At 35.1% G+C, this 23,738-nt stretch overlaps 1 protein-coding gene across 1 annotated transcript in view; it reads left to right on the forward strand.

Annotated features, from left to right (window-relative positions):
• Positions 1–23,738, forward strand: part of LOC147077978 (sodium-dependent neutral amino acid transporter B(0)AT3) — a 103,291-nt gene that overhangs the window by 72,343 nt on the left and 7,210 nt on the right. The window contains exons 2-10 of the mRNA XM_085940188.1: positions 10,969–11,201; positions 13,919–14,140; positions 14,743–14,853; positions 17,028–17,269; positions 18,988–19,135; positions 19,788–19,989; positions 20,717–20,876; positions 22,017–22,179; positions 22,903–23,103. Of these exons, the coding sequence (XP_085796314.1) occupies positions 10,969–11,201; positions 13,919–14,140; positions 14,743–14,853; positions 17,028–17,269; positions 18,988–19,135; positions 19,788–19,989; positions 20,717–20,876; positions 22,017–22,179; positions 22,903–23,103 (1,682 nt within the window). The remainder of the gene's footprint in view (positions 1–10,968; positions 11,202–13,918; positions 14,141–14,742; positions 14,854–17,027; positions 17,270–18,987; positions 19,136–19,787; positions 19,990–20,716; positions 20,877–22,016; positions 22,180–22,902; positions 23,104–23,738) is intronic.

Raw genomic sequence — 23,738 nt, forward strand, 5'->3', positions numbered from 1 at the left:
ATTCACGACACGCCACGCGCGATCCTCACGGGTAATTCGGATATTTTCGTAAGTATGCGGTTATCTTTAACCCAACTATTGTCGATCGGCAAGTGAATCGGACAGAAAAAATAGAAATGATTCTATTTTAGTCACGACTGTAACTCGGGACATTGAAGGCACTCGAAAAATGACATCATATGACATCATTGTGACGTATTTGTCGACCCTACCGGAGTGAGTCATATACTCTTTGAGAAATTTACGCTACTCAAATAGTATCATTATTAACAATGTCCCCATACACAAATAAGTGTATAGGCTTAATAATATAATGGTGGGCATTCGCATTGGGTACCTCGCGTCGATACGTATATTGCGCGTACGTCACAATGACATAATTTTGCGAGTGCCTTCAATGTCCCGAGTTACAGCATAGCAATCTAAACGATCATGTGTTATTAAATTTCACGATCGGTGGCGATCGAGGCAGACGGTCGTCGTGACAATCTGCCAGTGTAGTTGAACTTTACATATTTACAAGAAATAATAATTGAAACCGGTCCTGGCCTCTCGCAAAACGTAGACATTGTTTTTCTGCAATGAATACGTTATGCCGCCATTGAAAATTGTCGCCTTTTATGCTTTACCCCTTCACAGAGTTCTTGCATCACATTATATTTCTATTCAATCCTTTTCATTTGTCAATGAACGCATTGTGAAAGACCCTCTGAAGATGTCTTTTCATTATTGCTAAGGCGGCCGACCTCGCTGGAAGTTTTTTTAAAGGCCACTAATGAATGGAATAGTCGTCTGCATACTAAAGGGTCAAGGGTTGACAAGAACAGTATTGTAAACATTTTAAAATATATATTTTTAATCTTTTATTCGATACTTTAAATTGAGGTATGTATTAGTATGAAAAAACATTGAAATTTAAATAGAAATTAAATTGTAAAGCTCAATCAAAACATAAATTGAAGTTAATAAAGAAAACCATCGAAATATACCCTGGAAATATTAAAAAGGACGATGGATACGTTTCAAAACGTCATTATTTCCGACCCTCATCTCTGCAGAGTGCACTATCATCCCTCCATTTTTTTACGCTAAACAAGTTCGCTTATAGCTAAAGCCATCTTCTTCGACACACTTAGAGCGGCGTTCGTATTCATATAGCTGAAATTCATGTGGATAATTTGTTAAAAATTCTACAGTCCCATGACAGCAGACTTCCCAAATCAAAGATCTAAACAATGATCCAGCCATCCCCACCGAATTTATGAGACCACGAGCAATACTGCTCTTAAAGTCTTCTTAGTTTATATGTTTTCCCTACAATATGAGACAAAAAAGAGGTCATTTGGTAGCCTCTCCATCTACATAGATATTAAAAAAATAAAACACTCCTCAGTGCTGACTCAGTCAATTCGAAAGAGATACCACTGTACCTATATCCCCTATTTTTCTAAGCTCTTTTTCATTTTTTTCCTTCAGACCCACGTCGAAAAGCCATGCGCTCTTCGTTAATAGGTATACAAACGCGAATACTACAGATGACGAGGGTAAAAGGCCGTTTGACCTTAGTGCCTCATATTTTACATATATATAATTGAATAATTTGTAAAACGTATAATAAAATATCAAATGCAAAATGCAATGGTTTTATTTTTGATAGATCTATCCACTGGAGTCACCTTTGGCACTGTTTGACCGTTCCCAACATCATTCTTATCTCCACTGCCCTGGACACCAGTTGGACACACTGATATTATGGAAGTCGTTTTCAACTCCGTCTAGTTATCGGAATCGTGGTTTCCCGGCATGTCATCGACCTTCAGTTTTGATAACGTTAAGATCCAGTGATGTCCCGTGGGGGTAGACATAACGTTCCATAGGGTTGGCATACTGTGCATACATATGCGTACATACATACATACGGCGAATATACGAACGTATAGAAATAACGAAACTTTTGAGAAAAATAGCGAAAATATTAGTAGAGGCATACAACATCCTGACATAACTATTGTTACTTTTACATATTATTTTTACATTATAGTGAACTTAATAACTTTACAGCATGACATTTAAAATAAAGAAATTAGTATTAAAACAGTATAAAGAACAAATAAATATATGCAGTTTTGGAAAAAACAGTATAAAAACTAAATACGTACAAACATTATAAATTAAATACGTCTTATGGGCTAAGTACACCCTATTTTAAGAATTTATAAAACAACACTCACCTATAATACACATCTCACTTAGGTGGAATATATCAACACCCCAAGCGATTTAGTTGAACAGAGTTATTGCCTTCCTAATTGAATTTTACGAATGGCAGATTAGTTATGCACCTTGGGAGAACAAACAACTGATGCTCTCGATTTCTGAGATAGTTATCAGGGAGGCACAGGTCAATATTACCAATAATGGTAGAATTCTCAATTATACCGCGTCTAAGTCGGAAGAAATACGTGGCCAAATATAAATATCTTCTAGTGTTTAAAAGTTTAAACTACAGTATGTAAGCATACCTAAGATAAAGTATTGTGTATTGTAATACATATCTGTGGCGAATGGTGACTTTTGGAAAGAGGTGGGCTGTGGAGATCAGAGAAAAGGGCAGACTTGTCAGGTATACTTACGGGAAATAAGAAGATAATACGATATTACTACTGATGAATAGGTACACACCAATGACAACGACACACTAAATCGATTAAATTTCAATAGCTCGGCGACGATATAAAATCGAGCGATCAGTTTAAATATATATTTTCATTATAATTATATACAATTACTTAATTTTCATTTTTAAAAACGATCTTTTTTTATATGTATGTGATTGAGTGTCGTAGAAAATATATTTTTTAAATTATCTTATTATTAATTATGTTGGACAAAGCTGCAGTCATAGACAATAATATTATACGCAAGGGTTTTAGGCTTCGCATTTCGAGCCTACCGTATTGCATACATTACGGTAAACGGGGGTGACATCTGTGTGATAACCATCCATACAAAAAAAAAATGACATTTGTCATTTTTTAACCTTTGACAGATGATTCTTTATTATAATTAGTAAATAAAATTATTTTTGTAGAATATAAAATAATCAAGTTTTTATTTAAATACGTTAATATTATATGGTCTCTATATATATTGAATAACTGGGGAATTGGAGCTTCGCATATAATGCGAAGAGCCCTAGATCATTGGCAAGGCGGAATAACAATTGGTGCCCAGAAAATAAACAACTTAAGATTCGCAGATGATACCACACTAATCGCTGCTGATGAAAGAGAATTCACAGAGCTGCTACACCGGGTAGAGGAAGAGAGTCGCAAATACGGCCTCCTTATTAATAGGAATAAGACCAAGTTAATGGTTGCTGATCGGGCCAACCTTCTACCAACACCAAGTACACTCCAAAACCTCGAAACAGTCGACGAGTTTGTATATCTGGGATCGACCATCAGTGGAAAGGGCGGATGCGAAGCGGAAATAAGAAGGCGCACACAGATTGCAAAAAATGCGATGACACGCCTTACCAGTATATGGAAGGATCGGGGAATTTCGATTGCCACAAAAATGATGCTTTTGCAAACATTAGTGTTCTCGATATTTATATACGGAGCCGAGTCGTGGACCCTGAAGGCAGGAGAACGGAAGGCAATTGATGCCTTTGAGATGTGGAGTTGGCGCCGAATGCTTCGCATTTCTTGGACGGAGCACATGACGGACCAGTCAATCATCCAGAGACTGAAGATAAAGGAACGGCTCTCGACGATATGTCTGAGAAGAATTCTGCAGTTTTTTGGACATGTTGTCAGGCTCGGACCGGACAACCTGGAGAGACTGGTAGTTTTGGGTAGCCTCCAAGGAAGGCGGAGCAGAGGAAGAGCGTCTGCGTGATGGAGCGACCAAGTGAAAGAGCTGACTGGGGGCACCATCCATTCTGTCCTGAGAGAAGCGGAAGATCGAGAAGGATGGAAAGTCTTGGTCGCTCAAAGGATGGCGAAATTTAAATGTGGTCACGATCCTCAGCCATGAGTGCACGATCAAGAAGAAGAGAGACGTTAATATGCAACAATTATTTTTCTTAAGAGTCTTTAAATTTTTAAATAATGGCTGTTTTTCGCACAAGAACACTTTGTACACACTATTCAATCCGTGATTAAAACGACGCGACGACATACAATTTTTTTTACATAAATATTGAATTAAGAATAGGTACTTACATACTATTATAGTTTATACATTCTATATTTTTTTTATAACCCGATATTAATAGTTAATTATTATAACGCTCAGTTGTACTGTTGGAGTCAGGTGAAACTTCCAACGAAGACCAAAACATCTTTTAAAAGTTTCTGAACATCTACCTTGATGACTAATGAGTAATTCTCTCTCTAGAACTGACGAGTCTCTGTTTACAAAGTTTTTAGTATAACAAACAGTCAGCATAATTGTTAATATAAAGCTCGTTATAAACACAATTGTTTGCATATTGAAAGAGGGTTTCTATCAAATACTGCGGTGTGTTTAGGGACGTGGGGTGTCGAGGCATTGACTGATTGACTAATGCCCCCAGTGGCGAAGGGAGAAGGTAGGCTGTTGAGGTCTGACATAAATAATAGTGTACACTAAACTTTGCCAGTCAAACGTATTTGTTTTCATTGAACTAAGACTGCACTGTGTAGATAGTGTTTGTTAGTTTTTAAAATTCAATTAAACCCTGCCTAATCCAAGCCATAGTAGATAATAGAAAAAAAATATTCATTTAAGTAGATATCTATAAAATATCTCAAATTATACCATTAAACCATACATATTTTTTTAGATATTTTATAGATAGAAGAATATTGTTTATCGATTACGGTTTGGTTTATTACAAAATTTACAAGGCAAAAAGAAAGGATTTCGTTTGACATCCTACCCTTTTTGGACTGTTTATTATCGCAAGATGAGGTAAGTAAAAATAATAAAAGTTGTTTGTGAATCATTTATTTATTTAAGTACAGACCATTATGATTTATGAAGTACCTACATGCAAAAAATCTTAATTAGAATGTTAATAATAATCTCTTGAAGTATGGTTCAGTTACCTACTGGTAAGTAGACAACAATCCTTTTTGTCCTGTGTGTCAAAATTTTAAACTGGAATACTTTATGATCTGAAGCTATTTTGCTCTATAGTGTTGCAAGACACAAGTATACAACATTTCAAATCTCCATTTCTCAAATTTAGTGACATGCCATTTTCCCCTGTACCTACCCTTCATAATGTGTAAAAACCATAAATTTTATTTTAACTACCAACGTACCTACCTAGTGAAAATATCAATGTACCTACATACTATTGTGGGATTTTTGCCGAAAGTTGATAAGACGATAATATAGGTATTTAGAGTTAACAACGGATTATTTGTATATATATATAAATATATACTTATGCTAGAAAAAACTTCAAGGTCATCCGATATAATATAGAACATGCACATAGAGCATAAAGAAATAAGCATTATGTCTGATTTCAGGGGGCATGTCAAACTTTCAAATTGCAATTTATTACTCCATGACATGAGTTCGAGACTTACCAACTTTTGGCAGCAATGACGTCCCTAGACAAAATGCCGCCCCTGGACAGCGCCAAAATGCCGCCACATTTTTTATACAGTATTTTTTATCATCCGTGCACGTGTCGTTTCTGGTCACCAAAGACGTCGGAGGGCGACAGAAGTAAACTAGACATCGCGAACCCGACAAAAAAAATAGTCTTGTTTAACTTTTTATGTTAATTAATACATTTTTTTCTAACCAGTGAGTTGATTTTTTAATGGAAAGATTTTTACTACTATAATTACTAAGTTTAGGTAAGTAGCTATTTCTATATAATATTATACCAAATGATTCTCCTCGGTTTGCCGCCCTTTGAGTAACTGCCGCCCCCAAGCGACGCACAATCTGCCTACCCCCACGGAACGTCACTGTTTGGCAGTTATAGTATAATACGTACCTCTTTTCTAAAATCGCATCGACGTTATAACTATTAGAATTAGGTTAACGTATGCGTGCATATATTTAAAGCTAGTGGAAATCTTTTGTCTAAAATTTCCTTGCCCACATACATTTTATCACCATGAACACTTCGTTGGTATTAAAGTTATCTCACTGGCAATAGTAATTATGGTCGTAAATTTTCGCGCCTTTTCATAACTCTTTCTCACCTTAGTACCTGCCGAGGTACTTGAAGAGCGCTTCTCGAAAACATTCAACAGTGGAATTAGAAATTCAGCTCATATTAGGGCCAGGCTACTAACTAACTATGAAAATAAATCAATGGCATGGAGAAGTCAAAATACATAATATAGATACGTTGGTAGAATAAGTTGAATTTTAAATATGCACCCAGGGCCGCATCTACGCTTGAAGGGGCCTTAGAGTAAATACATAGGGGACCACCGGTAAACAATTAATAATTAATATGACAGTTTACAACATTTTAAATATTTCTATATACGATATAATAAAATTAGTAGTGGGCTGCTTAGGGACTAGAGGGGCTTTAAGAACTGGCAGATTTTATGACCCTCTACGATAAAAATAAAATAAAAACTATAAATAATACTCATTTTATAAGTTTGTGGTATAATTTAATAGTTGTATGACTGGTTTGAACTGTTTCGAGGCCCCCCTTTAAATCATATGTCCACAATATGTAAAATAAATAAATAAATTGAAAATAAATTACAGAATCTGCAATAGTTTTACTCGGGAAGGGATTGGTTGATGCGCGGGGTAAGTACTGAATGCCACCAGGAATTCCGCCTATTATGCATTCGTGTTGTTTCCGTTAAAACACTTGAATGTAACAGTATACTTTCATATATCTAATATAGTAAGTACATAGAAATACTAAATAAACAGTAGATAATGTTTAAAAAAAATGAATTGATTAATTTTATGACTGGTTCGAACTGTTTTGAGGCTACTTTAATTAATTGTATGACGAATCGATTAAAACAAAATTCGCCGCTGTTTCAATAGCTCGTGATTAAATACGTAGAAAAATGAAAGCAGTAGAAAGGTTATTATAATTAATTCAAATAAATGACATTTGAATTTTGAAAGACGCTAGTTGTTCTGTAATATTATACTGTAGTAGTTGTGTGTTTTAAGTGTCTATAAAAAGTTACAAAAGACAAAATAAAATGTATTAATAGAGCGAACCTATATTACTACAGCATTTGGCGTTGCCGTCGTTATGGAAAACTCTTTGTGTAAAGGAAAATTTGTATGTGGAAAGTCTTCGTATTTCCAAGAAAAGCTGTCGCAAAAAATAAACATGAAAGCTTTCATATTGATGCAAAGTAGGAATAAATTTTCCGATTCAAAATACGATGTTGGTTATTTTGTAAGCGAAAAGAAAATTGCGTCTATGTTTAGATTACAATTGTGTCAAAAGATTTTTGAAGTTATACTTCTTTAGGCGCGTTTGGGAAATCAGATCAGAGTGTATTTTACCACGTTTTTCTTAGCTCGTATTCTTGTTTGTCCAGTGGTTGTTTATCCAGTGCAAATCTTGCAATCGATTTTTAACTAACTTCCCGACTAGCTAGACGTTTGAAACTTATATCTATATATATATATATATATATATCAGAAAACGATGCCAATGCATACTTTTAATACTTTTAGCCATCTTTAAGTAGAATTGAATTCATTTTCAGTTAACATTTTCTGTTTTGTATGAAAAGTTATTTCGGCAGAAATCCGTAATCCAATCCACTATTATTTGTTGCTAGGGGCCTGGGATCCTAGCAACTAAATTATTAATATATACGTGCGTTACTATGGAAATCAATATGAAATGTCAAAATGACATTTCATTATCATTTCTATCAAGTATAAAATGTTTTGATCGTTTAAGCTAGTCAAGTCAAGTTTATATGATTCAACAGAATTTAAAAACGTTGTATATAAAAAGTTATTTTGGTACTGTTCGGTTATACGGGATACAGCGGAAAACGCATTTTGAAAATAGCCGATAAACTGGATTATTTGTTAGTTTGGGTTAGGTTAGGTTAGGTTAGGTTTGGTTAGGTTAACCCAACAAATAATCCAGTTTATCGGCTATTTTCAAAATGCGTTTTCCGCTGTATTCCGTATAACCGAACAGTACCGTTATTTTTATCTTATAATTATTTTATTTATTTTTCGCTACAGAAACAAAGGAATAGATATTATTCGGAACGATAAAATATATCCGCGAGAATGAATAATAATTAGTTAGCCACTTGGTTAATTCATTTTAAAGGAATAAATATACGACTCACGCATACAGGACTCAAGATACAAATACCTGCTGAGTCTGGACGCCGAAGGTAGGGGGGGTCTTGAAATGTCGAGGGACAAAGGATTTTTAACCAGATTCTGACTCAGTTTTCTCACCGCTGATCATGAATCTGCCGGGTGCTACTTTCGTACCCTTTTGCAAACGCCGGTCATCTTGGAAAAATGGTGGTCTAAAACGGTTTTTAGATAATACTTTATTAACCCTTATCCCTACATAAAATGAAGGTTGTTAAATTTTATTCAAAGAGGTGTCTTGTATATTTTAAAATTAAATGTTAGTAATTAGCTGTCTTCTCGTTTTTTCGACTTGTATTGCTAAGCAAACAATCATATTTGATTCTCTGTATCATCAGGCCTGTTCCATTACACTGCTAGGTGAAGGCCTCCTCAAGTGTCACTTCTCAGTTCTACGCCACGTAACTCCACTGAATCTTAATATTTCGTCAATTCAGTGTACCTTGGGGTGGATTTTCGGCTGCCTTATGCCTTGTTCAGCGACACAACCTGTACACTAGCTATAAAACGTGTCCGGAAAATTGTATGTATGCATTTGGCTGTGTTACAGTGCATTGTGAGTTGTTATATATAGGAAAGCGATGGCCGTATAACATTAAGATCAAATTCATGTCTAAATAAAAACCACCAAAATATCGGAAAAGTAGGTTAGCAAGTAGTTACAATAATTACCTTCTATCTTTGGGAGAAAGTGTTTTCTACACTGTAGTTTTTCAGTATTATACTATCCTCCCTTGCTTTTGGACGTATTATTATGCATGTATATATTATCATTACTTGTTTGAAAGTTGATGGATAACAAAAAATATATACCCAACACCTATATATTAGGTATAAATCTTCTGTAGCAATCATACCGCTCAGCATTAAATGAGTGACACACTTTACTTATATACGTTTTGTTGTCAAAAAAAACAGTAGAGCGATAATAATTTCACCATTTCGTCAATCATAACTAGATCAGTAGAGTCTGTTATGAGTTGTTAATTGTGTCAACATCTCTTGTAATATATGTACTGCACGTGTGTAAATTGGAAGGACAAGGCATGAATCCTCACTTAACTCATCGAGTCCGTCACGAAACGTACCGCTATTGTCACGAGTTCTTCACAGGACATAGTTACCAATCACTCCACCCGAATCAAGTCTCTCAGTTCATTAATATAATCGATCTCACCAGTATATCATTACCCGCGATTATAATCTCACGTTATTCTTGTAACTATCAATAAAATCTGCTCCAAACATCCACACAACAACGACTTTCTATCTCCTCCACTTTTGCTTGTTGGGCGAGGGTCTACTCTAACCACTAAACTGTCGACCCAAGTACCTATAAATGTTGCAGATACCTATTACCTAATAACTATGCTATCTTAGGTCTGTCAATAATAGCTACAATCTTTGTAATTTAAATCAAGGTAGATTATAATTATGTATGTAAACGTGTATTCAAATCTTCGAATCACACTTGATCCGACATTGTTTTTAAGATCTTTCGGATAATAATTATGTGTATAAGTAAATTCAGTAATGTAACTTGAATCCAGTGTTTCATGGTCTTTAGGACAATATCACCCTCATTTTTTAGATCCAATTTTGGGTCAATATCGCAGACAGAAAGCGTCATACAGACAAAGTACGCTACAAATATTATAGAAATATTGAAAAATGATCATATTTGTTACCATAAATAGCTGGCGCGCCAGAATCCGAAACTAGTATGCCAAGGTGACTCAGATAACTATTGGAAGAATGCCAAGAAATTGTTTTGTACGTAACTTCGCAGAGAAATTAGGCTTTCGCGATTTTAGTGATTCAACGGGCTTGGCGTGAATGTTCGCAAGATCTATTGCCATCGAATATTTCGGAGATCTAATTAGTTGTTTTTTTTCTTGCAATCATACTTATACATAATATACATTGGAATTAATACAATAACATTGTAATGTGAATCGGAAACAAACGTAGAATGGGAATGATAGGATGTAGGGCTTGGACAACTAACATCAGTGACGTCTCGTGGAGGTAGGCAGATTGAGCATCGCTGGGGGTGTATCGAAGCGTGGCGCCGTCATTATATCGATTATCGATTTAACAATGCCTAAACCGTAGTTTTGTGAAAAAGAAAAGCGAATTAATGTATCGCAAAAATGACATGTAAAAAGCCACTGTATTGCCAACGTCAAAAAAATCCCTACTTTTGGGGAGAAAATATTTATAAATTTAATTTTGTATGTTTGCACATTTCTTAGATATTAGTCATGAAAGGATGATAAAAAATAATTAACAAGATTAAAGAATAAAAAAAAATTGCATAAGTTGAAAACACTAGAAAATATCTTTTTGAAAAGAATACAACACAAAAATTCTACAAAATGTTCATCGATTTGAATACTTACCTTTCTTTTCGGCCTATTATCCTTCGTAAAACTGTTTTCGTTCAAAGTATCGGATGAAAAAAAATAAAGTAGTATGTACTTGCCAAAAACATTAAATTTGTAGCGATAATGGCCATATTATGTGTCCATAAAAAATGATAAGATCTTCAATGACACTCCATCTAATATCTACAATATCTAATGACAGTCTTTCTGCTTTTCGCAGGTGCTTTCCTCATTCCGTTCGCGACAATGCTGATCCTGGAAGGAGTTCCGCTCTTCCTCATCGAGATGGCGATCGGACAGAAGATGCGGCTCGGAGCTCTCGGAGTGTGGAACACCATCCATCCCTGGCTGGGAGGAATAGGCATCAGCAGTTGTATCGTGACGCTTTTTGTGGCCCTCTACTACAACGTCATCATCACTTGGGTGTTCTTCTACCTCTTCAACAGCTTCCAGGTAGGTTTTTACTCAATCGTCTGTCATTTATTCGGCAGCAAATCTTAAAGTCAATACTGTTCACTTAAGAGTTTGTCCAGATTACGCGTGTCTCGCCGCGAGTGCATGTGAACAGCTCAATGAGTTCACCTGTACCTCGACCGCGCGCGAGAAGAGACACGCGGCGATTGCATGTGGACGGCTCAAAGAGGTCACATGCACCTGGAATGCGCGCGCGAGTCAAATCGCGCCATCTGGACAAGGCCTTAGTGAATATTATGTAGATCGGATTATCATCCATTAAAGTAATATTTTTTTTTAAGTAATCAAAAGTTGGGTGCAGCTATCTGATATCTGATTAGAGACGGAGACTGCATAGAGGTGGCACTTTACCTAGGGACGGGTACTCCGGGTTTGATCCCGGTGAGGTCGCGCTTTTCTCAAAGCCTGAATGTTTATGTGATCGTTTCGCTTCTGTCATTGAACCTCATGACCTGTTGTAGTTTTAATAAAGAGATAGAAGTAAGAAAGCAAGAGAGAAAATATTGAACAAGTCTCAGTGATTCCCAACCAAGTTTTGCGAGCTGTGATTAATTGGAAAAGTTTGCGAAAAATTACAACTTGAAACCCTTTTGAAATTATATTGGAATAATTAATATTATGCAAATAATTCGTCGAATAATGACGTCCACGATGGCAGAGCGGCTTAAGCGTAGGCTTTTAATATCGTGCGTCTCGGGTTTATTCTGTCTGTCTGTCAAATACACATATTGTTTTACAATTTGTGTTTGGATTCGGAGTATGAACCTAATAGGTTGAGCAAATGGCTAACATCCATTTCTCGTAAAAAAAAATCTGTTAATACGAAACTCCAGTCCGTGGAGGCCCGGAGTGGAGGCCCTTATTATGATCGTATCAGGATTGGACATGGTCAAAACTATTGGATATACACGAATTATTTCCTTCCTCTTAACTCAAAGGGAAGGAAATAATTCGTGTATACCTGTATCAAGATTATGTATCCGAAGTGTAGCACTAAATTGAATGGTACCTACTATATTTATATTTGTATATAAAATATAAATTACAAGCAGTGAGTGACAACCTGTGCGGGTTTGCGTTGTGTAGGAGCGGCACATTCGATAGAGGTATCAAGATAGGGTCTATCAAAGTTCACTCTGTGTGCTTCCATCTACTTTTATTTTGTTACTTATTTTATTACTTATTCTCTGTATTTTTATTTTTTTAAATTATTAACACTTATTTTATGTCATGTCGTGAACGCTTTGAATTTATAATTTGTTATGTTCATTATATGTAAAATAAATAAATTTGATTTGATTTGATTTGATCAAATTAATGAAGGAAAGCGATTGATATGATTTTTAGAATTAGATTCTGTGGAAATAATATTTTTTTCACCTACAACACTATGACACTATGTTTGTGGATGTGTTTATCAGAATTTAAAATATTTTATCTATAAATTAATAATAAATTGTAGTAGGGGTACATGATGAATTTTTAGACATTAAAAATAGTAAGGGGTCGCAGTTTGAGACAGCTTTAGTACCTATGGTATGGATATATCTTCTGTTATTTACCCTCTGGATCATTTTAAAATGAGATAATATGTTTGTCTGCATTATATAATATGAATGACTGCATTCTCCTGGAAAAGAATAAAGCAGAGCATAATATATTCATTCATTAATCATCGGCTCTAAAACCCAATGTGGGTGTTGGCCGCCTCCAGGAAATGTCTCCACCCTCTTTTTGTCTGCCGCTGTTCAACCACCACAATCTAGGTCTCCTGACCTTTTTTTTTCTTTGAGCCTATTGAAGAGGAGCATCTTAGCTGGTTGAGTGTCTTCCATCCTTGAGACACAGCCTGTCCAACTGAGTCATCCTACTTTCACGCGTGTGACTCTGGGGCGATCATTGCACAACAACGCGTATAGTCTGTGGTTGTACCTCGCTCGCCAGCTTTGTTAATATAGGAAGAGCATTTCATAATGCCGGTTATTACCGGAAATGTGATGGATGATAATTAAAAAGTCAATTTCCTCTTCGAAGTGGACAAATGAAGTCAAAAAAATGACCTCATCTTTAGTAAATGCTCGGCCAAAGAACACCCAAAATCAGATAAAATAATCTAATTTTTTATTATTGTGTGTCGATATTTACAACTCCATAATTCAAGTGGATTTATTCAACAATACAAAAAATAAACTAAAAATACACCTAATACCCTTAATTTTACCTGAAACATCATTTAGAAAACGATTCTGTAAAGCGTCACACTGCCTTTAATTCTAGAGATGGGTAGGGGGGGCCGTTTCAAGATGTGGGGGCCATGGTATACATTCATCAGCTGAATCCAAAATAATCATTTTCATAATTCATTAAGAGCATACATCAGGGAAAAGGCAAATAATTTTTAACAATAGGTGGGATGACATTTCGCACTCGTTGCCAATCGAAGAGCGATATTCGACCTGTAAACACGTCAATTTAAGTAAAGTAAACATGACTAAAAAGCGTTACACATTTACTCGAAAAAGAAAACATGTCAATGAATATATTATTACTAATATAACAATAAACATAACGTTAAATGGACGCATGTTGAATTTTTATGACAAATTATGTTTTGTTCTGTTTATGTTTAATTATGTTTAGACCATGCCTCAGCTGAAGTATAGCCTTAACATAATGACCTTCTTTATTATTTTTAGTCACCGCTTCCTTGGGCATCTTGTCCTGCCATTAATGGGACTCCATATCCCGAGTGTGAGAAATCATCGGAGACAGCATACTTCTGGTATCGCACCACCCTGGATGCAGCTCCTTCCATGGACGAACCTGGCGGCCTCAAGTGGTGGATTGTCCTGTGTCTGCTGCTTAGTTGGACTGTAGTCTTTTTCATCGTCATGAAGGGAATCCAAAGTAGTGGAAAGGTATTGTTTTTATTTTTTATGATGTTTCTTCCATTTAACAATATTTTCATAATCCATGAATGAATTGCCAGTTTATAAATTTAGCCAAACGTTACACGTACTGTCAGACTTTGGACTGCGAGCATAATTTGTTCCAGATATGTGTTGTTTGTAATCCAAAGCACATGTATATCAAAGCGAAATTCTCCATAAGAAATAATGGAAACCCAAATTCATATCAAAATGGTTGATATAAAATACTTTTGTATTATTCAAATTAAATCTGTTGGCTGACTAGAATTTTTTTCTTTATGTGCGACTTTAACGAGGAACCTGTCATTGGACACTTGCTTTTGCCTCCTTTTGAGAATTTCGAGTACGAGAGAGAGAGATCGGCTCAGTTGTGATCACGTGACACTCAGCAGACCAAGTGAATATGTACCACTCGTATTCCAAGACCTCACTCGTTTATCAAGTTCAAATTTATTAAAAAAAATTGCTTATCTTGGCACACCAAATGACATGCAATCCAAAGTTTTGCTGTATGTGCATTTAATGGCCATGCAAATTCATCTTTAATTTTTGCTCTGTCATGTTATTACACATTCGTACTCCTTTTTTAGGTGGTGTACTTCACATCTATGTTTCCTTACCTGGTGCTTACAATATTCTTCATCCGAGGCATCACATTGAAGGGAGCCGGAGCTGGTCTTATGCACATGTATACGCCAAAGGTAGGCTCATTTTTAAGAATCTACTTTCATAATAATTGTATGTTTATAATTTATCTACATACTTCATAACTTAGAAGGATCTAAATTCAAACTAGACAAATAACTGTACTGAGTGGGGAATATCTTTTACAAAACACTATTATGATAGCAACACCGGTCACGCACCTGCGTATTGAACAAATTTTTATCAGCACCATAATATATAAGAATTCACTAATATTGTGCCTGATATCAAGAATATTTGCAATTCAAGGACCCAAAATCATCGAAATCATTAAGAATTTTATTCACTTATATTATTTTACAACGTTTTTTTTTCAAACGTTTTTCTTAGGTAGTATTATTATTTGTCCGGTGGTTCTTTGTCTGGTACAAATCTTGCAATCGATTTTTAACTAACTTCCTGACTAGATAGACATTTGAAACTTTTAGAATATATCAGAACACGATGCCAATGCATTTTTTTAATACTTTTAGCCATCTTTAAGTAGAATTGAATTCATTTTCAGTTAATTCTGTTTTGTATGAAAAGTTATTTCGACATCATTATTGGTTGCTAGGGGTCTGGGGTCCTAGCAACTAAATTATTAATATATACATGCGTTACTATGGAAATCAATATGACATGCCAAGTACACATTTTTTTGATCGTTTAAGCTAGTCAAGTCAAGATTATATGATTCAACCGAAAATTTAAAAACGTTGTGTATAAAAAGTTCTTTTTATCTTGTAATTATTTATGTATTATGTTTTAAAAGTATTAAAGTTAAAAGTTTAAGTTTAAAGTTTTTAAAGTTTTTTTTCTGTTTTTTTTTTTAATAATTTATTGATTATGTATTATTTACCTATCCCTACAGAATAAGCAGGTGTACCATTAAAATTTCAGGATTTGCGAAACGTTCCATCGCAGGAAAATTTTGGGAAACCTGTAGTGTAGGCAATTAATTTATTTTTCAGACCTGGGCCCCTGTGCTATAAGCCGCTTTGGTTGTATGGTAAATTCAGGCCTAAATTATGTTTGCATTAATGGTATTAACCAGATCACTGATTTTTCTCTACGGAACATTAGGAAAATCTGGCGAACCTATTATCGATCCAGTCATTCGGAATGGTGCCAAAAATACTTTTTTTAATTGTTATTACTCAATTAGCAATGCTCCAACGTGTTTCGCTGCCAAAATGTCTTACCGAAATGCTAGTGTACCGATAAAAAGTTGCCTTCTAACGAATTTATACACGGCGCAATGTAACATTTGCGTGAATGGAGCAAACTTTTTAATTTCCACCGTAAAATCTGAAAATGAACAATCTTTAATCCCGCTTATGTAATGCCACCATAGGTCACCCAGCCCATTAAACTGAAAATATTTCAGATAATATGCACTTTGTTATAGTCATATTTTAGCTATTCCTGGAATCATTAATGTTAGATCTAATTAAAATGTTACCTTTATCTGGTAAATACATATTATAATTGCCAGACATCTGTCAGATGTCATTGATTACCTGTCGTAAATTCTAAATACACATTGCAAACAGAGCGTCGCATTTCATTATGATCAAAACAAATATATTATCTAAAAGTATATGCGACAAAGAGAGACATACTCACTTATTGTGAAAAAGAGATAGAGATAGTATTATGACCAGCCTTTTTGTAGGTTGTAAGAATGTATAGAAATACTTGTAAGATTGTAATTAATTTTTGATGTTTTTTTGATAATTTTATAAATAAAATAGTGATTAATAATGAAGCCTTATTAGATTTATATATGTTGTCAGAATAGGCATTTACCTTTTATCTACTGTTATATTAATGTCTATCTCATACGGTAACCCAAGGTGATATTACTGAAACGGACAAAATTTATTAGCATAGTAAAGGGAAGGTTAAACATACCTAGTTCGTTTCATTCATGTTATTTACATTAGCAATTTTAGATGCGTAGATGTACCTACCCTTGATTAAAATTTGCCTCTACGATAAACGGTTTTAACAATACGTCATGTCAGAATGTTTTTACATTGTATAGATTATATTTTTACGCATATTTTTTATTTTAATATTATTCTTTGATGAAGTTACTACCTTATCTATTTCATGGAAAACATGTTTGTAGTGACGGTTGATTACATTCCTTAGTCACAAGTTAAAATAATATTTTTTCCTGCAGGTGGAAAAACTCTTGGATCCGACGGTCTGGTTGGATGCGGCGACGCAAGTCTTCTACTCCTTCGGGCTCGCGTTTGGTTCACTGATTGCATTTGGCTCTTACAACCCTCCCAAGAACAACTGCGTGCGGGACGTCATCCTGGTGAGCGTCTGCAATGCAATCACTGCCATCTATGCCAGCGTCGTCATCTTCGCCATTCTTGGCTTCAAGGCTATGACCAATGTAGACAAGTGCATTGATATGTAAGTAATATTTTATCAAAGAGATTGAATGACTATAATGCTCTATTAGTCAGCAAACTTTCAATCGTAAAGCTTTCTGTGACCATACTAAAGCTCAATTCATTATAAAATAAAAGGATTTCAAGTTTAACATATTTTTGTAAAAACTCTAGGTACTTCATATTCAGATTCAGTTTATGTAATTGACTTCAATATTTTTATATTTAATAAGTTTGAGGTCAGAACAAATAATATAGTGTTTCACGGGTATCTTGCCACTTAGGCATTGCTCATCCCCAACACCCTCGGTTGGCGATCCCCTACATTCACATTTCAAATAATGCATAACGCATAAACCCACTTATTTACATATTATGTGACTATGCATAGAACCTTTAGTGTATTAGTAATTTCGTTAATATGAATATGATTCAAATTAGTTTGTAAGCCACCGATTTCATTTCAAGGGAGGGGTCTAATGTAATGATTTAATGAAACATCAAATTAACCCTACTCAAACGCACATTAATTTTCTTATCAGATTAAGCATCTGGGTTATCGGATTCAATACACCTCAGGGCAGCTACCAATTATAAAGGGTTAATTTTTTATACCTATTAAAACATAGTCGATAATTTCATTAAACCATGTTTCCAACGCGATCCAATGTTGATTTTTAAATGATAAATGAACATGGCAGAATCAGTACTTCAGAAGCAGTGGATTGCAGGTTTGAATCCTGCATCTGGAAAATTGACATTCTGTTTCGATTCCAAGCATATTAGAGTGTCCATATTTATGGCTAAAAATCATTACTTGTAGAAAGTTTTTCAATATGATCTGAAATAGGCCGAAAATGGTAATTTTACTTTGTTTACACCATCTATATTCTGGCTAATACGTCATAGTGATCACCTGAAGAATTGCAAATCCCCATCCCCTTGCTGTCATCGTTTCACCTCACATACATATGACGTGTCATTCAGAACATATAGTTATAGTTATACTGTGTAGTTATAGGTGTACAATTTTTAAGGCAGATTTATGTATGTGTAATCAGTTTAGAGCAAGGATGGGGAATTGTCAGTCATAAATTACCCCAAATTGGGTAAAAATGTAAATGGGGATAATGAAGTTTCACTAGATATATAAGTTCAGGTTGTGATTTTTTCAACTGTGGAATTGATGTGGCAGAATGGCCCAAAGAATTGGCAGAGTCACTGAGTCATTTTTTGGATGTTAAGACATGCTATCAAAATTGCACAAGAGGAAGCGATAAAAATGCTGCTGCCATTTGCAACAACATATCTTCGCAAAGAAATATTTTCCACTCTCTGGAACTTGAAAAACAAAGTACAGAAGTCGGTAGAACCCCAAAGATAGTAACCAAACATCAAACGGCCTCAATTTTTATGTTCTAATAATGAAACAACAGCATTTCTCTTAAACCTTTAGTGACAATGTTTTTACAAAATATTTTTTTCTCAGAAAAAAAATGTTTATATTTTGTCAATTTTGGGATATCCCATTATATCCCTTCACTCCCGATTAGGGTGTTACATCATATATGAATGACCCCTAATCAAATTATGAAATCAAACTATCATAGCATCATTAACCGTACTTTCATGTACCTACCCTGAAGTTCTTGTTGACCCCATATCCTGTTTCCTTTGATTATTGCTGCGGGCTTTATTTGTGCATTTCAATTTTTACTTACAGTTATTTATATGTTACAGTAATAAACTACGCATGTTCGACCACCATGTGATCCCCAGCCGTAACGTGTCCATGGAGGTGTACGAGAAGGAATTGGGGAAGCTCGACAACAACACAATGGTGGCGTGGGGACTAGAAGTTTGCAGTCTCTCCAAACAATTGGATAATGTAAGTATTCACTAAGTCACTACTAATGGAAAGTGTTTCTTGTGCGTCCATCCATTTCTGGAATATATTTCTTCGATTTGGTCCCATAATTATAAAGAATATGATACGTCAAAAATTGTGGCAAACAACGTTTTTGTGCTTCAAATTTAAATAACTGAATGTCTGTACAAGCCTCTATAGATGCAGCCTGAACGTATGAAAATGGTAGCAAAAAAAGGACAACGCATTTTTATACAAATTCTAATCGGTATTATCCTTGTTGCACACAGAAAAAATGGTTTAGGGGGGTGGTCCATTTTGAAAAGAAAATCCGTAATGTTTTTTATTGATTTTTAAGGTGGCAGGAGGGGGCGTGGTTAACAAAATCTAGTAGGTACCACTGACTTCCACAATTACCCCACACGCAGAATACCGCACTTTTCCATGAATATTCCCCATACCCAGACATTTCACACTCTTATTAAACGGTCAGAAAGTTTTTAACATTCCATTCCATATGATTTTGACAGGTATTAGAAGTTACACACTGTGTGAAATTACGTATTGAATGTGTACGGGTGTTTCATTAGATTTTATGTAATAATAGCATAACAGAATGTGTTTCTTCAATATCTTTGGATCGTAAACTGATTTTATTCTGTTTTATATCCAGGCTGCGGAAGGAACCGGTCTGGCTTTTATCGTGTTCACGCAAGCCATTGTTGAGCTGCCCGGAGCGCCTTTCTGGTCCATCATCTTCTTTATGATGCTTCTATCGTTGGGACTGGGATCTCAGATCGGAATCCTCGAAGGCATGCTGTGCACGATTTTCGATATTGATATTTTCAAGAGGATCAAGAAGCAGTATGTCACAGGTATTTAAGTCAATCAATATAAAAAAATAATTAAAAATCTAATTCATAATATTTCATATAAATTTTATGTAAACATCATAGACAAAGAAATAATGATATTGCATTGTCACTTAAGAATATAAGAAATAGGTTGAAATTGAATACCTTTTATCAATTAATTAGAAAAATACTAATGCAGTGTTTCTTCGATGACTATTGGAAGGATGTTTCTTAACCTGAAATGTCGCATCATTATGATTTGTCTCTACGCAGTCTGCTAGGCCTTTAACTATCTTGGAAAGTAACTAGCGTACTATAAATAGTATGGATTCTGTAAGTGGTGGTGGCAACTTTTTGCACTGCATACATGAGCGATATTCATGCAAAGTGCTTTCAACTATATTGCATGCAAACAAAGTCGACGTCTTGCAGTCATGTCAAATTTGTGGATGTGACCCATCTGAAATATATTGCAAATCCAACCAAGTGGCTTCCATAAGTCAAGAGTCGACCACTACTGTAGTCTGCCTCATATATTCGACGCAGCGTATGCCATTATCACCCACAGACAGTACCTATGAGAAATGCAGCTCGCAGTCTGTGGCAATCACAGCACACTCTGATTAGTGGTTGTGTCTTCCAACAATAAATATGTAATTTTCGCTCAGAAATCGTGATATTTTACCTAAGTCTGTTGAATAATTATTATAACTAATATCAACTTAATTGGACTTCCCCTAAACTATAGGTGCCGTTTGCGTGTTCTGCTTCTTCGTGGGTCTGATCTTTACAACTGGTGCGGGCGAGTACTGGCTCAAACTCTTCGACTCCTTTGCTGGAACCATCGGCCTGGTGGTGGTTGCTCTCATGGAAATGATCTCCGTTATATACGTATATGGACATGAAAGGTTAGACATTTTTATTACATTTCTAATGAAACTTTTTTTAAACTGAAAATTAATATCAATATAGTTATGAAGCAGTTGTTTCTCGTTTCATTATCTTTTCACGAGGTCGGATATTATCGGCCTCTCTTTAATTGTAATCATCTTCTTAGCATTATTTCTCCATACTTTTGATATCCAACACACAACTTTCTTCCCTAGCTATAAAATTATTAATAAAAAGCTTATAAAATACCCTCGTAAACTTTACTGAGTAACCTGAGATACATTTTAGTCGAATTGGAGTTATGGTTTGTTTTCTATAGTTTTACATATAACTTCACTACTAACTAAAAGAGTATTGATACATATTCGGATGTTTTCAATATTTTTTAAAAAGCTATTTGTATAGATAGTTGTCACTAATGTCCTTCTAAGCAGACGAAACAGGTCCTGTTCATTATTAAATTATATGAATTAAATATGTTTCTAACTTGAACTGATTTTTACATAAGAATTCCAAGTAAAATGGTTTTTGAAGTTTTCCTTTGATAATCCTGTGATATTTGAGTTTTCATGGACTATTAATACGAGGATGGGCTTGTAGCCCGAAATAGCTGTCAACATACTAAAAAGTGTTCCAAAACCATTACGTTGTGTTTTATTTTAATTAATAAAAAGTTTAATAATTTCTCATTCCATTGTATTTTAGAAGTATGACAGTCATTTATCCCTAAACATGTAATAGGGAGTTGAAGTTATTCATTTTACGATGACGGTATTGTCCTACCACTGATATTGCCAATCCATCGTGGCTGCCTAGTGAGAACATTCTGACTACCTGAACCTATTCCAAATGATGACACATGACACCAAATCACACACATTTAAAAGAAAAATTTTCTAATATTCAAATATTGGAACAATTTATCCTTGAACATATTGTGCATGTACGATTTCTTGTGGTGCACAGCAATTAGGCAGGAAGAATATGATTATTGTTATAGTTGCTATTTCTCGACTGCACTTAGAATTACATCAAACCTATTGCATTTGAATGCCTCGTTCCGGGCTATGACTAAGACTATGTTATTTTTTATGTGAAAACTATCAAACTTGCCAATGTGGTATGTTTATAACTGATGGCATTATTGATGATTCCAGGTTCACTAATGACATTTACGAGATGACAGGCTACCGTCCTGGTTTATACTGGCAAGTAACGTGGCGCTTCATCGGTCCCGCTATCATGTTCTGCATTCTTACTTCTTCCGTTGTCTTCATGTTCATCAAAAATCCAACTTACTCCGCATGGAATGCTGAACAGGTAATACAAACATCTACAGTCCAGTAGATTTGACTTAAAAACATATTATTATCTGTGTGTGAAAACCAATAGAGAGATATGTCTGAAAATTTAAAAATGTGTGAAAAGCATACATCAGTGAAACGGAAAATAATTTTCAACAATATGTGGGACGTAATTTCGCACTCGTTGCCAATTGGAGAGCGATAGTTGAGGTGTGAGCATGTCAATTTGTTTTGTGATGGCGTCGGAGGAATATATTCTTAAATCATGTAAAGATGACTAAAAAACGTTATGCATTTACTCAAAAAAGAAAACATGTCTATAACAATATAAACATAACATTAAATGGACGCATGTTGAATTTTTATGACAAATTATGTTTTGCGCGTCACGTAGTCATGATCTTTTTAGACCATGCCTCAGCTGAAGTATAGCCTTAAATATACCAAATTAATCATAAAGCATATATCAACACTGTGAGAAATGGTTGTTGGCGTATTCGCGAAGCTCATTCGGTCCTTGACTAAACAGGATTTTGATGGATCTCAAATATTTAGTACTTCGAAGACCGAGGAATATTCTTTTTTATGATTATTGTTACAAATGTACATCACACGATCACAAAGTGACATCAACTGTCGACTATTATGTGTTTATACCTCTATATCCTGTTTCTTAGGGTTCAATGGCCAAATAGCTAAATTGAAACATGCTTTAAACTGCCATGTAATAAACTTGCAGGGTGCCGTAGTAGCGACTGCCTACCCTCGTTGGGTGATGTCCATCGCCATCTCTATGATAACAGCCGGAGTGCTTCCCATTCCGGTGGTGTTCTTACTCCGCCGCTTCCAGTGCCTGTCGCTGGATGTCGACATCCACCAGGGCAGCATTCGCCGTATCGAGACCACCGTTTCAACCAAGGAGATGATGGACGATCAGGACGTAAGTTCTATCTTTTTTGACTCACACTTTGTTGATTGGTCAGAATAATACCTATATAAAACTTTGAATCATGTGAAACATTAACATATCGTCAGTGTAAGTGCAATACTGTTGAAAAGCCAAATATTTTTTAATAAAATGTGACATTACGTGTGGCTAAAATTTCTGAATCAATCAATATTTTTCTATTTATTGACTTAATTCAATACTGCGTTTAAAATACACAACGGAAAAAACATTTATTCGAATTACAAAGTAGAGCCACAGTAGTAGTAACAAGGTGTTTTGCTTCTCCTGTAAATTTTCATAAATAGTTCAATTGTGGTATTTCACTTACACCAATGATATACTTATGTTACAGCCATAATTTATCTATCTGACCTAACTAAAATATAGTAAGGTAAGTTGTACAATGTTCAGGGGGAAATATTTTACACTAACTCTAAACACATCAACTAGAAAAGGCCCTCACTTATTCTGGATTTGAATAAGGTCGTCAGTACCATGAGGCGGTGAATTTCTCAATTTTCAAACAATGGAGTGAACCTGTAGTAAAAACACTTTTGTCCGGTTATCTGAACCGCCTTCATACACAATTAGCTTGGATAACTGAGGTTCAATTTAATAACATAATG

Source organism: Rhyacophila brunnea, unplaced genomic scaffold, assembly GCF_057557595.1.
Source record: "Rhyacophila brunnea isolate RB1 unplaced genomic scaffold, BYU_Rbru_1.0 scaffold_12, whole genome shotgun sequence".
NCBI classification, from domain to species: domain Eukaryota; kingdom Metazoa; phylum Arthropoda; class Insecta; order Trichoptera; family Rhyacophilidae; genus Rhyacophila; species Rhyacophila brunnea.